The sequence below is a fragment of the Cibotium barometz genome, chromosome 2 (assembly GCF_041138505.1).
Source record: "Cibotium barometz isolate CiBa-2024 chromosome 2, ASM4113850v1, whole genome shotgun sequence".
Taxonomy (NCBI): domain Eukaryota; kingdom Viridiplantae; phylum Streptophyta; class Polypodiopsida; order Cyatheales; family Cibotiaceae; genus Cibotium; species Cibotium barometz.
Window position 1 is genome coordinate 59642636 of NC_141047.1, and position 17004 is coordinate 59659639.

The following is a 17004-nucleotide window of genomic DNA, read 5'->3' on the forward strand; positions in this document are numbered from 1 at the left end:
AGAAAAAGACTGAAGCAGGCATCACTGAAGGTTATCTTCCTCCAGAGGAACAAAGGAAATACCAGTCAAAAAACAGATGTTTTTTGTCATACCATAAGGCATGGTAAGAAGGATTGCCACAAATGGCAAGCGTAGCAAGCCTCCAAAGCTCCTTCTGCCACAGTTGCCACATCTCTAGCTCCTCCAAGCCCGCCTACTACCACCAATGCAGTTCAACTTCTACCTTCTATGCATCCTATCCCATCCGTGGTATTTGATGCTAAGCAGGAGGGTGAGAGCGATGCAACACAGAAAAGCCTCATCCGAGCTTATGGCTCTACCAAGGGCCGACAGTTTATAGTCCTGTTTGACATGGGCAGTTCTGGGGACGCCATCTCTCCCCAGTTGGCTAACAAGCTAAGCTGCACATTAGTACCATATCATTTGGATGTGGACAGATTCACACCTGGTCTGACATGGGCAGTTCTGGGGACGCCATCTCTCCCCAGTTGGCTAACAAGCTAAGCTGCACATTAGTACCATATCATTTGAATGTGGACAGATTCACACCTGGTCTCCGCACCCACATATCTCAGAAAGCACAACAATTTGTCTTTGAAGTTCAAAAGGCCTCATTTCAACGAGATTTCATTGTCGCGTCTCTTTTGGGGTGTGACATGATCTTAGGAATCCAGTGGTTTCGTCAATATAAGCCTATTCTCGATTGGGAGTAAGACACTTCTACTGTCTATAAAGGTTTTTTTGAGCCCGTCATGATTTGTGGGGATAGAAGCATTCTTGGCATCCTATTGATTTGGCATCTCCAGGCCCGACGAGCTATTCGCAAGGGAGCAGAAGGAGCACTACTTTATGTTCGTGCTCAGACAGCCTTTACCTCATCGGTAGCACCTATCTCATCTTCAGTCCCAAAGTTAGCAGACCTCCTGTCTAGACATCAAGACATATGCTTAGGGACGATCTTCCGCCCAGTCTCCTTCCATCACGTCCTAAGGACCATCATATCGATTTGGTCCTTGGATCAAAACCTCCTAGAAGGTTTCCCTATTGTCTTTCCAAGACTTTAGAGGACGAGCTAGAAAGACAGTTATCTGAGCTCCTCCGAGCCGGATTCGTTCGACCTTCTTCCTCACCATTTGTTGCACCCATCCTATTTGTCCAAAAGAAGGACAAGTCTGCACGCCTTTGTGTCGACTATAGGGCATTGAATTAAGAATACGTTTCCTATGCCAAGGATTGAGTACATTTTGGAGCGTTTAGACGGTGCAAAATTTTTCACTAAGATCGACCTCAAGAGTGGTTACCATCAAGTCCGCATTTTCAAAGCTGACATTCCAAAGACAGCTTTTCGAACAAAGCATGGTCACTACGAGTTCGTAGTCATGCCTTTTGGGCTTACCAATGCACCCGCAACCTTCAATAAAATGATGTCCAAGATTTTCGCAGTTCTCATTGGTAAGTGTATCTTCATCTTCCTTGATGACATACTTGTATTCTCAACCACTGCGGAGCAACATGAGAAAGATGTGAAAAAAGTCTTACAACTTTTGCGAGATAATGGACTCTACATAAACGCCAAAAAGTCTCTCTTCGACATTAAAGAGGTTCAATACTTGGACTATATCATCAATTCCAATGGGATTAGATTGGACCTCTCAAAGGTTCAGGAGTTTGTCATCTTGAACTTCCATGCTTAAAAGTTTTTCTTGTCCAGCTTCTCATCCATAATCTGGGATTGATTGTTATCTGTAGTAACTCACTCGCACCAATTATGGTATTCTATAGACCAAACAACAAAACTTGCAATAAATTCAACAATCACAACAATCTTGCAATCTTCAATAATACGTCTAATGAATATACACAATTGTTGGAAGGTCATGGCCTGGCCGTCTACATACCACATGCATAGTGCCAAGGATAATAAGATCATACATAAATAATAGAAGACTAGGACCATTATCATCCCTCCTCATCCAATTTTCTTAGCTTCGAAGAAAAAAGAGGAATGGACGTTAAGCACACACTGGCATGAACACTACTAGGATGGGTGATCTCTCGAGAAGTGACCCCCAATTTCCAACATGGTTTCAGAGCCAGAAAGGACATGTTGAGATGATGTTAGCGGAGCTAGTCAACTTACCAATTCCTCTCGATGGAGTTGAACGAAGGCCGAATACATATACGACTAAGAAGGCTACGTCGAGCTAGTATGCCCAGAGTAATTACTAGCAGACAGACATGCTAGAATACCCGGGTGACATCTCTCTGAGAGCAGGCAGACCTCTGAGCCAAGTGTCGTTACAGCCTCCAAGTACCCTACATCCTGGCCATCGAGGGAGAGTGTTGAAAGGTCATGGCCTGGCCATCTACATACCACATGCATGGTGCCACAGACAATGAGATCATACATAAGTAATAGAAGACCAGAACCATTATCATCCCTCCTTCACCAATTTTTGTGGCTTGAAAGGAACTAGAGTGGTGGAGGTTAACCGCACAGTGGCATGAATACTACTGGGATAGGTGACCTCTCGAGAAGTGGCCCCCAATTTCCAACAACAATTACCAACGGTTCTGTAAACCTCTTATGCAACCACTTTATGTAAACTAATCACACCAACATATATCTGCCATACATGTGCAGATCCCATAATCTCTATAGGCACTTCAAACCAACCACTACATGTTTGCTTTTCTCGACATTTATCTTTTATCCATTAAAGTTATGAATCTTTTACAGCATCCCTCTTGAGAGAACCAACATTTTGTATCGGATCCTAGCCCATGCTGCAAGGTTTGGAAGTTTGGTGAGGTTGGGCCAAGCATGCCAATGGTGTTACCAACTTGTGAAGCCGAAAATACCACCAATACTGTAGAAGCAGTGATGAAGGGCCAGTTTGCTACATGACTATGAATCTCTTTCAAAACCCGATATCCAACATATCTTCGAAGGTGATACAATCACCGTGAAAGAATTTAACCATAGTGTAGAATTCAATCTAATGGCAAAAATTGGGACCTTCATTAAGATTGAAGACAAGGATGAGGGTCATGAGTATAAAGAGACAACAAGTGGCAACTATGGTGTAATATGCGGAAGCTTCGGAGAAGGATCGGTACTTCAAAACTCAAAAATAAGCACTCTTTTCGCGACGGAATTAACGCACAAATTGAAAGGAGATGTGCAGAAAATAGAGAGAGAAGGGGAAGATGGAGAGGACACAGTATTGGGTCCCAATTACCCTCTGTAGGGCCCCCACCACGGATGGTGTATTTGCTTTATTAGAATCTGAAAACAAATACAAAAAAACTTGACCTTTTCTTGGTTGGAAAATCTTGCCCTTGACCTTCAAAAGTCCACCCCTTTGCTTGGCAATCTCCTTGGCTTGACTGGCCCTTGATTGACTTGAGCACTTGGTGAAAACTGAGATGAATGATGGGATTATGGCCTCCACTACTTATACTCCTCCTCAGGAGCAGTCGGCCAGCTAAAAAACAGGCTATGTCCCACGACTGGTGAAAATTTAGTAATAAATGCTAAATTAAATCCCAAAAAATACTGTCTTTTTTTCCTAACATGCTGAAAGTGATGAGCCTGCTTCTGATTGGCTAGACACAACTTTTGTCCACAATCCCAAGGCTGGGCAGCCTATATGAGCTGTGTCCCATACATGCCTACAACCATCTAAAGGCTGTATGCTCTTGAAAATAGCCTTATCTTTGCACTAGGGCTGTCCCACAGCCCTTCCATGGCTGGTGGGTCCAACCTGGGCCTTCCTGGCCCTCATGGGGATGGTTTCACACCATTTCCATACCCATACTAAGCTCCGGGATAGCCCTATGGGCTGGCCCCTTGTCCTAAACATAATCTACTCAGTGATCTGGCATCCGGTACCATACCAGATACACAGAACCACTGACATCATTCTAGAGGGAGACTCACAGCACGGACTGGCACTGCTTCATGTGCAGGACAGTGCACACCTGACCTTAGGCTCCTGTGCAGGACAATGCACACCTGACTTCGGACATTTGAGATGGATCCCTGGCTGACTCATCCCGGACTAGGCTCACATGGGACCAGTTCACCATCCCAGGTCCTGCACCTTCTATACAGAAATGTCTACGTGGCATCCAAGTGCGGGATGCACGTGACATCCCCTTCTGCTTAACTTGACGGAAGCTGCATAGCCTCCAAATAATCCGTCAATAATGCCGGATAGTCTTTAAAAAATTCTTTGTCGAGCCATACCGCTTCATGAGTTTCTCGGTCCTGAAACTTCGTGAGGAACTGTCGTAGTCTTCGGCTTGAGCCATGCTTGAAACGGTGCAGAAGGATCTGTTCTAGAACCATTACTTCTGTTTCATCAACAATCTCTGGTTCCGCTTCGTCTTTGACCTCTGAAGGGGGTGGACCTGCATATGGCTTTAACCAACTGACATGAAATACATCGTGCATAGTCCAACTCGGAGGTAGCTTTAACTGCATAGACACCTCATTAACCTTTTTCAAGATGGGAAAAGGTCCGAAGCTTTTGAAAGACAACTTTGGGCATCGCTTGCCCACCTGCTTCAATCTTTGCTTCATAATCCGAAGATACACCCAATCCCCTTCCGAAAACTTCATGTCCCTTCGGTCTTTATTGGCCTGTCGAGTGTAGGCCTCTTGCGCTTTAGCCAATCTGTCTTTAATGGACTCTAGGATCTCCTGGTAAGACTCTGTCACTCTGTTCACCTCCGGTACTGAAGACGAAGTCCTGGTTAACGACGATTGGAAAGGCCTTCCAAACGCTGCCTCATATGGAGTCCTGCCAATAGCTGAAGAAAAAGAGTCATTCAAAACAGCTTGAACTAAAGGCAAAAACGATTCCCACTTACCTTGCTGATCGTGGACATAACGCTTCAGCACATCAAAGCCCAACTGGTTGTATATCTCTGTCTGGCCATCTGTCTGTGGGTGGAATGCATTGAAAAAATTCAACTTAGTACCAAAATTATCAAACAATGCCCTCCAAAAATGACTGGTAAACTTGACATCTCAGTCTAACACTATGGTTCTAGGAATCCCGCCAATCGGGTACCAATGCCGAATGAATAGCTGAGCAACATCCCCGGCGGTCACATTGACCCTACAAGGAATAAGCATAACAAATTTGCTGAACCTATCAACAATAGTTAAACACTGCGTATTACGCTTACTCGGATTGGGAGGCAGATTTGTGACGAAGTCCATCGAAATGTCCTGGAAAGGACCCTCAGAAATTGGCAAAGACTGTAACAACCCTATCTTCTTTCCACGAGGAGCTTTCACCTTTTGACAAATGTCACAGTGTTGTACATATGTAAACACATCACGCCTCATCTTTGGCCAATAGTATTGCCGTTCTAATTTCTCCAGAGTCGAATTCATGCCCCTATGACCACCTGTAATGGCGTCATGGGCATCATGGAGAAGAGTTGCCCGGAATGATTTCATGACACATAGTCGGCCTTTGTAGAAAAGCCAACCATCGCGTATCAGAAAATGACATGGTCCTGTGGTATCCAATGCCTGTTTCCACTGAGTACCGAATTCCTCGGAATCCGTGTACGTGTGCTTCATGTCTTCTAGTCCTATACCAACAAGGTCAACTCTAGTGGTCTGAATCGCAGATACTTGGCCCTTCTTGCTCAAAGCATCGGCCACTGGATTGGCCTTTCCTGGAAGGTACTCAATCATACCACCGAACTGTTGGAATATCTGACTCCAACGGTGTTGTCGATCACTCCACTGTACACTTGGCATCGTCTGAATCCAACGCAATGCCTGATGGTCAGTGCGAACCTCGAAGTCACGGCCATACAGAAAATGTTTCCAATGTTTCAAGGCCTGTATAATTGCTAGGAGTTCACGATCATAGATTGAAATAGTTCTTTTCGGCGGACAGTAACTTACGAGACATGTAAGCTACCGGATAACCATTCTGTTGCAATACACCTCCAATTACGATGTTACTCGCATCGGTGATCACTTGAAATGGTTCGTCCCACGAGGCAAGGGTTAAACAAGACACTTCTGACAAAGCCACCTTGAGGTTCTGGAATGCCTCCAACGCTCGTGGAGTCATCCGAATCTTTTGCCTTCTTGTTTTCACTCCCTTTAGCAGATCGGTGAGATCTGCCGCGAGAGGTCAAAAAACTTGTCAATATGGATGGAATATGCCTGGCATATACCCACAAATGATCTAATGTCATAAGCTGTCTGTGGTACTTCCCAGTTAACAATCTCGACCACTTTAGCCGGATCCAGTCGAATGCCTTCAGCACTAATTATATATCCCAAGTAATGTACCTGGAACAAATAAAATTCTGACTTCTTTTCACTGACATAGAGCTCGTTGCTTTCCAACAACTTAAGAACTTTCTCCACATCAATGTCATGCTGCTCAACTGTAGCTGAAAATATGAGTATGTCGTCCAAAAATATGAACACACCCTCTCCAATCAACTCTCGGAAAACACGCATCATCATGCGGTTAAATGTAACTGGGACGTTCGTCAAACCAAATGGCATGACCACAAACTCATAGTGGGCCCGTTCTGTACGGAAGGCTGTTTTGGAGATGTCTCCCTCTATAATCCGTACCTGGTGGTACCCACTCTTTAAATCCAGTTTGGAGAACACCTTAGCTCCATTCAGCCTCTTGAGAATATAGTCAATTCGAGGCATCGAGAATCTGCTCTTGATAGTCAGCTTGTTGAGTGCACGATAATCGACACACAACCGAGAAGACCCATCTTTCTTCTTGACAAACAAGATCAGTGCTACAAATGGCGACACGCTGGGATGGATGAAGCCAGCTTGCAACAATTCTTGGAGTTGGCGGTCCAACTCCGATTCCATTGCCTTAGAAAGGCGATACGAAAACTTGCTCGGGGGTTCCGAGCCTGGGAGGAGGTCAATCCTGTGATCCTCCGGTCTGGACGGGGAGAGCTGGGAAGGGAGACTGTCTCGAAGAAAAATCTTCTAAAACTTTTCATGGAGGACCGAGTACTTCTCGAAAGCACTAGCCACCGTCTAGGCTGTCTGGATGTAAATCATCGCACACTGTGCGCCTTTTTTGACTGCTCGCTTAGCCTGCAAGTGGCTTATGAGCGAAAAGTTTGGAATACCTGGCTCACACTTAATGGTCACCGGAGTGTTCGACACATTCCGATTGATCTGGAACGTGTGCTTGTCCCACTTGACATCAAGAAGAAACTTGTGAAACCACTGGATACCCAAAATTATGTCTGCTCCTACAAGAGGGACAACCATAAAGTCACGCACAAACTCGATGCCCTGAATCACTAACTTCGCACCTAGAGCTTCATGCTTGACGTTTGTTGTCATACCTCTGCTAAAACCCTCCACCTGTTTGTCCACCTGAGTCAACTCGAAACGGACACGCCTAGCGGCCTGTTCCATGACCACATCCTCTGTGCTACCGTTGTCAAACAAGACGACGACTCTCTGGCCACCTATGTAGCCAAAGGACTTGAGCAATTCGTTGCGCTCATACTCCTGGTCATGGACGCCCTTCTGCTTATCTTCGAGCTCCTGACTAATAATTGCTCCAACTGAAGCACCGGGGATTAAAGAACTAGGGGTAGCCGCTGGGGTCTGTGTGGGAGCTACGCTCACCACGGAAGCTGTGGAGGCAGCGGCGGCCTTTGGAGGCGTCTTCGGACAATCCCGAGAAGTATGTCCTTTTGTGTGACAAAAGAAACATCTGCCCTCCTTCTTGCATTGAGAAAGCTCCTCAGCACTCAACTTGCCACTTGTCTTGCTTGCGTTCGCTTTCTGGTCTGGAGTAAGACCAGACGCATTGTTCGAGTTCTTGGAGCCAGAGGCTCCCGGGCTCTGTCTTGGGAAAGACCCCGTCTGGTTCTGGCTTTTGTCTCCCGAGGTGTTAGCCCTGGGAGAAGCCGGTTGGGAAGTCTTGGGCTTGCCACCATTGTGTTTCATTTCTGCACTCTGCGCAAGCGAGAGTGCGTCCTCAAAGGTGGCTGGCCTAAACATACGCACCTCCCATTGGATTTGCGTGTCCAGGCCATACAAAAACTACCCTTTCTTGTCCGTATCAGATAAGCCTAATTGCAAACACAAGGTCGAAATTTTATTCGCAAACTGAAGGACTGGTTGCACGTTCTGACGCGCTCCCCTGAACTCGTCTTCGAGTCGCTCAAGGTAGTGGGATGATAGAAACCGCTGCTTAAGGTCGCGGACGAATTCGTCCCACCCATAAGCTGCCATACCTGCTCTGGTGTGGACAAGAGCCCACTGAGTCCACCAAGGAATGGCCTCACCTTCCAAGTATCAACTAGCTAAGATCACTTTGTCAGTATCTGTTTTCCTAACTACGGCAAAGTAAGCTTCAAATTGATGCAACCATGAATAAAGAGTTGTGGGATCGAGTTTACCATTATACTTATTGAAATTCATTTTCTCGGAAAAATGATTCGAGGGCGCCGCCGGTGTCAATCTGGCGTCCAAAGCTCTGAGGTAACGCTCGTGTTTCACACATCGCATGGCGTCGTCTTCTCATTGTCGAATCTCCAATACACGCATCTGCAACTCAAGCAAGGAGCTTGGCTGCGGCTGTGACCCCGCAAGAGGATCCCTGTGACAAGGATCTGGTATCTGGGATACGGAAGAAGAGGGAGAAGGAGATGGAAAACGCGACGCTGAAGAGCGAGAACGCTCCTCCAAAGCCAAGATCCGCGCCTTTTGCTCATCCAACTTGGTTGTCTGGTCTGCTATTGCTCGCATCATCTGCTGGAACATGTCTGTGACACTCAAGCCTAGTGCCCTAGCTGGGCTGCCTGGTGCACTCTGGTCCCATGGTTCAGGTTCTCTCTCGTCGCCGAAGCTCGCCATAGCGAGAAAATGCAATTCCTTTTCGGAACGCAATCTGACCATCCACTATCTGCGTGGGAGACTTCCGAAGGCTTCCGGAGACTAAAAACCAATCGTCCTTCGAGAAACAGGAGTCACTCCGAAAGGGGTAGTCCACCGGTGTCCAAAAACCAACCACACGAACGAAAAAATTTTCTAGTTTTCTTTGTTGAATCTTTGTCCTTGAAGTAGGCTCTGATACCACTGTAATATGCGAAAGCTTCGGAGAAGGATCGATACTTCAAAACTCAAAAATCAACACTCTTTTCGCGACGAAATTAACGCACAAACTGAAGGAGATGTGCAGAAAATAGAGAGAGAAGGGGAAGATGGAGAGGACACAGTATTGGGTCCCAATTATCCTCTGTAAGGCCCCCACCACGGATGGTGTATTTGCTTTATTAGAATGATGTAAATCTGAAAACAAATACAGAAAAACTTGACCTTTTCTTGGCTGGAAAATCTTGCCCTTGACCTTCAGAAGTCCACCCCTTTGCTTGGCAATCTCCTTGGCTTGACTGGCCCTTGATTGGCTTGAGCACTTGGTGAAAACTGAGATGAATGATGGGATTATGGCCTCCACTACTTATACTCCTCCCCAGGAGCAGTCGGCCAGCTAAAAAACAGACTATGTCCCACGATTGGTGAAAATTCAGCAATAAATGCAAAATTAAATCCCAAAAAATATTGCCTTTTTTTTCTAACAGGCTGAAAGTGATGAGCCTGCTTCTGATTGGCTGGACACAACTTTTATCCACAATCCCAAGGCTGGGCAGCCTGTATGGACTGTGCCCCATACATGCCCTACAATCATCTAAAGGCTGTATGCTCTTGAAAATAGCCTTATCTTTGCCCTAGGGCTGTCCCACAACCCTTCCATGGCTGGTGGGTCCAACCTGGGCCTTCGTGGCCCTCATGGGGATGGTTTCACACCATTCCCATGCCCATACTAAGCTTTGGGGTAGCCCTATGGGCTGGCCCCTTGTCCTAAACATAATCTACTCAGTGATCTGGCATCCGGTACCATACCAAATACACAAAACCACTGATATCATTCTAGAGGGAGACTCACAACATAGACTGGCACTGTTTCATGTGCAGGACAGTGCACACCTGACCTTAGACTCCTGTGCAGGACAATGCACACCTAACTTCAGACATTTGAGATGGATCCCTAGCTGACTCGTCCCGGACTGGGCTCACATGGGACCAGTTCACCATCCCAGGTCCTCCACCTTCTGTACAGAAATGTCTACGTGGCATCCAAGTGCGGGATGCACGTGACATATGGCCAAGTGGTCGAGAACCTAGCCTAGTAAAGATTGTTGAAATTCTTCATACGAAGCCACATCTCCGTTGTGGTAAGTAGCATGGACCCTTCGAAGTAACAAAAGTTGTAGAAGAACACTTGCCCTCCATTTTCAAGAACTTGTGCCATGACCACCTTCGCTTGATGGGCATGAACGTTGGATCAACACAAACTTCTAGGCCCGACTGTGTATTGTTCCCACATCTCAAAATTGTTTAAGACATGGACCTTCTGCCACTTGGACTGCACTCCCATATGATCTATGACTTTACAGACCCTTGGGTTGGTTGACTTCCATCCACCTGTAGTGTGTTCTAGATTGTCAACCTTCCACTTAGTAAACATCTTTTAGATATATTGATTTACGAAGCAAACTTCGACAATGTCAAAGGATTGGTCGACAGTCTTGAGGTAGCGGGCTAAAGAGATGAGGTTCCATGAATGACGAGGATATCTTAGCTGCCGCTCATGGACGAGCAAGGATAATCTTGGATCCTTCCCATCATATTCAATGGGTTTTATTGTGTTTCCATCGACACGCTTGACCGTGAGACTGGTGTCTACAAGTGATGGGCTTCCCCAAGCCTCCACGCAATCCTTTCTGATTATACTGACACCAACACCACCATCTAAGATTGCCGAGGCCATCTTTCTCTTATACATGACAAGCAGCATTACATTCATTTCATCATTTTCAAAACATTGTCCTAGCTTATTCATGGATACCTTCGACAATCTTTTGGTCTTGGGTATAAAAGGAAAGTGCTCTATGTGGGATGACTCAACCTCCTCTAACTCTGCTATGTGGGCTCTTACATTCCCATTCATCAAGTCGGATAAGTCTCTCCATAGTTGAGAATTTCCTTGCAAAAGAGAACTCATCGGGGCTTGGACTTCCAAGGACAAGAAGGTTGTGAGGCCTGCTATGTGACATGTTCCATGGGCAATATTTGCTCTCGCTCGAAGGTGATCTTCGACCTGCAATCGTATTGAGAATATGCATTGCATCCTCCCTAGGAGACAGTACCTCCAAAGGGAATGAAATGAAGTCATCACCAATCACCTCGGAGAAAAAGGTAGTCTCCGGGGACAACGCCAAATATGTTCACGACTGCAGCTTACCTTGCCTTTACCGTAACATGTGTTGTTGGGTACTTCACTGCAGAGCCGTAAGAAGCAACTTTCCACGTGGGTGCGCTAGCCCATCTTCCGAAAGCAAGGGTCGACAAGGTGTGGTTGTCCTCATAACATCTGGCATCGTCTCCGAGTACAGCCACCTGTGCAGCAATGATACTCCTTGATGTTATGAAAAAGGAGTAGTAGTAGTTCGTCCACTGGTGAAAGAGCTTAGTGCAGATTTGCAATGCCAAGCAAGTAATTTGGACCAAAGCATGGCATTGTGCCATGGATGAGGTGCCCCCAGCACAGGTGTAGAACTACGTCTCCACACAAAGATATGTGGGGAAGAAGATGAACAATTGTCCCTCTAAGAGGACTCCAAGACTGTCCTCACCAGAGATAAAGGACCAGTTCAACTCCATCAGCACTCAGGACCAGGGGCTCTAAAGCATGTCAGCAATTGCGACGTCCCTCAAATTACAAGTCATAGAAAACACCTGATAACATATCAAGGGAGCTCTTGAACCCTCATCCCAGGTGCAATCCAGCATTGCACTGAAGGGAAAGAAGAATGCTGAAGTGCCAACATTTGAGAGAGAGGGCCAGGAGTACCACAGAGGTATGCAAGTGTGCACTGGTACATATCCTCCTGGAACCCAAACCACTGCCAAAAGCAATGGTCAACTTGACATGGGTTGCCCCTAGACAACCCCCATCAACAACTGCACTCTGCCCACAGTGCACACTACCTATTCTCGTCCCAGTCCTCCTACCTGATCTTCTGGCTGCTGCCAATACACTGGATACAAACCCTCTGCTTACTTGAACAAATGAACTAGCTACCACTGCCAGTACATGTCCACGAGGACACCCCTTTTTTGACTATAATGTAAATGTAGCAAAGCACCAGGGTTCCTTCATTCTAAATACAGAAAAACTGATTGCAGTATTACAGCCCAGTGCTGTGTGCCAGGGGCGTTCCATGGAGTTTCCATAAAGCCAACCTTCATGCCACCATTTTCTAGACTTATAGACACTTGATAGCTCATGTTTTCAACTGAAGGTCACATCAAAGTTGTCAGCCTTTCCATCAAAACTTGAAGTCTTTTAAAACACTGAATCCAGCTTACTTTCTGAAGCACTAAGAGATGGCTCCTGGAAATAAGAGACGCCAACCTTTGATAGCTAAGACACTACGTACTCTATGAAAGAAGCTAAAGTTTTGCTTCCTAGAATGGCTACTCACATGCATGTCAACACCAGGAACAAGTGTAGTGCTGAGATAATTGCTTAGGAATGTAAAACTCACCTTAAACGCAGAAAGGATGACAGAAACAAGAGTCGCATTAGAAGCAGCTGAAAATCCTGCACTCTGCCAAGATTTAGAGAAAGCATGTGTCAGTTGCAGTCAAAATCTCGTACTCGTAAAACAAAGTCTGTACAGATGCAGAATCAATGTGTTTTTACCTCAAAAATTGTAGCAGCATAGTAGAGCACGCTTGGTTGACCAGTGAACTGTCAAGAGGCAGTCATTTTGTATGCCATCATTAGGTCATGAAACATAGCAGATACCTTCAAATCGCCACATGTCAACTCTGCAAGCCAAATTTCAGAAGAAGGGAAAAAGGTGACCAGCTTTGCTCACCTGTTGGAAGAATACAAGGCCAACGCCAATAATAAGAGCCTTCAGACTCTTCCCTTTGAAAAGATCTGCAACGCTTACTTTCTCTTCTTCTTCATAGACTAATTGCAAGGACTGGAATGTCTCTTCTACCTCTTCCTCCACAACAACTTCCTCCACTTTGCTTCCTCTCAGTCTGCGAATGGATTTGGCAGCAGCTTGTCTTGATTGCTCAAGGTTGCCTCTGCCTTCGCATGCACACAGTAAGAGCCATCTTGGTGACGGAGGAAGCCACCATATACCAATACACATTATAAAACTAAGTGGTGCTGCAATAATATACATAATTCGCCAGCCCCCTACTGCATTCACTTCCACGTATCCTATTGTGTATCCAAGCTGGCAGATGCAGAATAAATGTGTATTTAGCAACACCAAATACATTCAATTCCTCCAATCAAGAAACCAAAAAGAGTATGCAATAACTAACCAGCATTCCAATGACTATCATCACTTCCTTTAATGAGATCATAGTACCACGTATTTGAGAAGGGCAGGTTTCAGCAATGTACAGAGGGGCACCGTGCATGGCCTGCCACCAAAAACCAATAAACCCCCATTAACCGCTACAACAAATAACACGAGATAATACAATCAATATTGACAGAGCTTGTCAAGATTATGGTGGTGCCAGATAGTACTAGTAGTACAAAGTGCTATTGGAGTGGCATGTACATAAATGGATTTTTTTTTCATTCTGAAAAAAATGAAGATTTTAAACCACAGTATCGACTCTTTAAAGCTTTGAATATAACAAAAATTTCGCCATGATGCAAAATTTTCAATCAACAATCCTGTATTGATCAAGAAAAGGCACTCACCATACCAATGCCAAGGCCATAAACGAGCCTTCCTACCAGCAATACTACGAAGCTTGGTGCCAATGATTCTACTAATGATCCTATAATATACAAGAGCGATGCACCAAGCAGCTGCCTTCTTCGACCTTCATGAAGTGAAAAAAAAAATCCATTGGTTACAAGGCAACTGCAGTCTGACTTGCATTTAGGATGGACCTCAGCAGCAAAGCACATATACCAAGTAAATTTTCAACTGTGAAGGCCAAGGCTGATCCCACAAGTGCACCATAAAGGGAGCCACTTTCCTGCATGTTTCAACGGTCATCACATAGGTGCAACAGCAATTAGGAATAACACTTGAAGAGCAGGCCTTCTTACAGATATGGATAAAGGGGGTTGCAAGACTCTCACCACTAGCCCTCTCTCTATTGAGTTTAAGTTATACCAGTTGGTTCCGCTTAATGTGGATGACTGCAAAATGAAAAAAAAAAACATCATTTTGCTGCAAATTTCGACCCTGCCTAGCTCAAAGAGGTAACAAACCGACCTGCCCAACGAGTAGGACCCAAGTCCGATCCCATTATGAGTATTAAAGATATCTAACTAAACATTTACTTACTTCAATGGATAAAGCAGCGACTGATGTAGCCCCTATGTCAAATCCATAGAGAAATCCTCCTAAAGCTGGAAAGAGAAACCTGTTGTGTTCAAAAATCACCATGATCATGACAACCATTTTGAGGTGCAAAAAGATGTGGAAACTGATGGAAAACCTGGTTTTTTGGTGCAAGAAGAATGTGAGGAATTATGGAAACGCTTATTGCATATACATAAATACTCGTTTAGGTGGGAGGGTTTTGTTGTGATCAACTTACGGAAGCACGACATAGATGAGCGAGTAAGCAGTTGGATGCTTGGATACGAGAGGGGCTTGGATGGAGCTACCATCGCTAGTCTGCAGGTTTCCATTTTCGAAGTCCTGTGGAAAAGGGAAGTGCCAAAGAGCGAATCAAAGAGAACTAGATGATGATGATGATGATGAAGAAGAAGAAGAAGAAGAAGAAGGCCATGCAGTAGCAAACCCTGCACAATCAGGGCAAGACAAAACCTGCAGAATTAGGGGCAGAAACCCTTACCCGCTGTGCCATCGGTGGACGCGCAAAAGTTCTGATTGTGCTCCTTGCTCACATCAACACACACACTATCTAGTGCTTTTTTGGCGCCAACAAGATCCACGTCGCCTCGTCCTTCTTCTTCTTTGAAATAAAAGATGGGTACCGTAGGCGCATTTCGCATGCACCTTTCTTCCTTAATTGAACGAGCGCATTTTGCACGCACCTCCCTCCCTTCAATGAGAAATGACGTAAATAAACACCATTGTTTCACACAAGGACGGACTGCCACACCTAGGGGTTTGGTTTCATAAGAACGCACTACCAAGTCTTATCTCCCCCCCACCAATGGGACATGGACGGTGGGGTGAGGCATCTGGTTCTCACTGCCCCATGGAACGTGTCGGGAGAGTTGGACAAGCAAGATAGCTTGTCCATCCTTGACGAGCATCTCGAAGTTGCATAACCAACCTAAGTTTCAAGAAAAAGTGTTCACTCTGTTCAACTTGGGCCTTAAGGTATCTATGCACTCCAATTCAACATCGCAACCTACCCCTCCCATCCTTAGAAAGATGTGTAAACCCTTGGTAAGCTTCTTTTTCCATAACCTACAAATTTTAGAAATGTTAAAGTGTTGGCATGTGTATACAATTTGCCTACAGCCCTTGTTGCACAACAAGGTTATGGTCCGCTTTATATTATGATAGCAAAGAGTTGCGGATTTAGATTTACCTAATTATATATATATAGAATACTTCTCTTTAAAGAATTGTTCAATTTTTTGAAAACATTTCAAACAAGGGGTCAATTGTCAACATAATTGTAAAATGAGCAAAATGCTAAAATGTATTCTGGTGATTGCTTTCTTCTTCCCCTTACATTGTCATATTATTAGATCTAGTAGCTAGAGTTGTGCACTAATCTAAATGTGGGCACCTAACCTAAAGTATATCCTTAAATTGCTCTTACATGACTAGAAGTTATAAAAAGACCATTTGCCATTTGTATCTAAAACAAAAAGAATAGAATTATAAAATTCCATTCCCCTAATCTATACATTCTATAACTATATGACATAATCCTACCTAGCAAGACGTAAAATCAAAAGATAACTACTAGTAGAACCCAAGAATGATGGTTAAAGAGAAAAATTGCATCTTAGAAGGCCAAAAGCCAATTTTCATGGTTAGGATAAATATGTTTAACAACCTAGGGTAAAGGGCCTAGTAAGGAGCTGGGTTCTAAAGCCCTCTCATTCTTGCCCCAATAAGAAAATTTAATTTCAAGATGTGAAAAAACATCGATTCTGAAAGGATTTCTGAGTAAGACTTAGGGTAGTACTAGCCCCTTTGCCCTAGTGCGCCTATGTAGCTATGTGGGAGAAACCAAAGCCCCTCTATGTAGCCCTTGTCCAAGTAGGCTTCCCTTCTAGGCGGGAGAAACCAAAGTCATCATCTACTAAATTACCCCTCTTAATGCACACACCGACAAAGGTTCCACTTCAATACTCCCCTCATTTTGAGTGAGGAGAGAACCTTTTAATCAAATTTCTCAATAACACCTTGGAAGGATAAGAGCCAGTGGAGGTGAGTAGCTAGCATAACCAAAGGGCACCCATAATTGCATGCATACAGAAGGTATTGTTGCTTGTAAGATATTTTCACCAACAAACAATTCTCCTTTAAGCGTTTGGTTACAAGGGGAATAAATGTATTGGACATGTAGTTTGATGTCAGGGGAATGCTGTAAACAAAATGAGGTGGATAATGTCCATGGAAGGAAACATGAAGGGCACAAAATTAATGTGCAGGCCTACCACACTTTTCACGTCACGCCTTAAAAGCTTAGACACGCAAGTGTTTTGTTGTAAGCAAAATAAGGTGGATAAAGTCCATGGAAGGAAACTTGAAGGGAAAAATGATGTGGATAATGTCCATGAAAGGAAACATGAAGGGCACAAAATTAACGTGTGGGCCTACCACACTTTTCACGTCACGCCTTAAGAGCTTAGACACGCAACTGTTTTGTTGTACGCAAAAATATGTTGCAGCAATGCATTTCTCACA

The 17004-nt window shown here is 44.7% G+C and overlaps 1 protein-coding gene across 1 annotated transcript in view; it reads right to left on the reverse strand.

The window, feature by feature from the left end:
• LOC147641283 (D-xylose-proton symporter-like 2) overlaps positions 1-15378 on the reverse strand; it is a 41952-nt gene extending 26574 nt beyond the window's left edge. The window contains exons 1-10 of the mRNA XM_086820054.1: positions 14963-15378; positions 14702-14805; positions 14446-14524; positions 14238-14297; positions 14065-14131; positions 13848-13972; positions 13457-13558; positions 12991-13365; positions 12813-12860; positions 12655-12717 (exon numbers count right to left, since the gene is read on the reverse strand). Coding sequence (XP_086676180.1) covers positions 12655-12717; positions 12813-12860; positions 12991-13365; positions 13457-13558; positions 13848-13972; positions 14065-14131; positions 14238-14297; positions 14446-14524; positions 14702-14805; positions 14963-14974 — 1035 coding nt within the window. The 5' untranslated portion in view covers positions 14975-15378. The remainder of the gene's footprint in view (positions 1-12654; positions 12718-12812; positions 12861-12990; positions 13366-13456; positions 13559-13847; positions 13973-14064; positions 14132-14237; positions 14298-14445; positions 14525-14701; positions 14806-14962) is intronic.
• Between the last annotated feature and the right edge of the window lie 1626 nt (positions 15379-17004).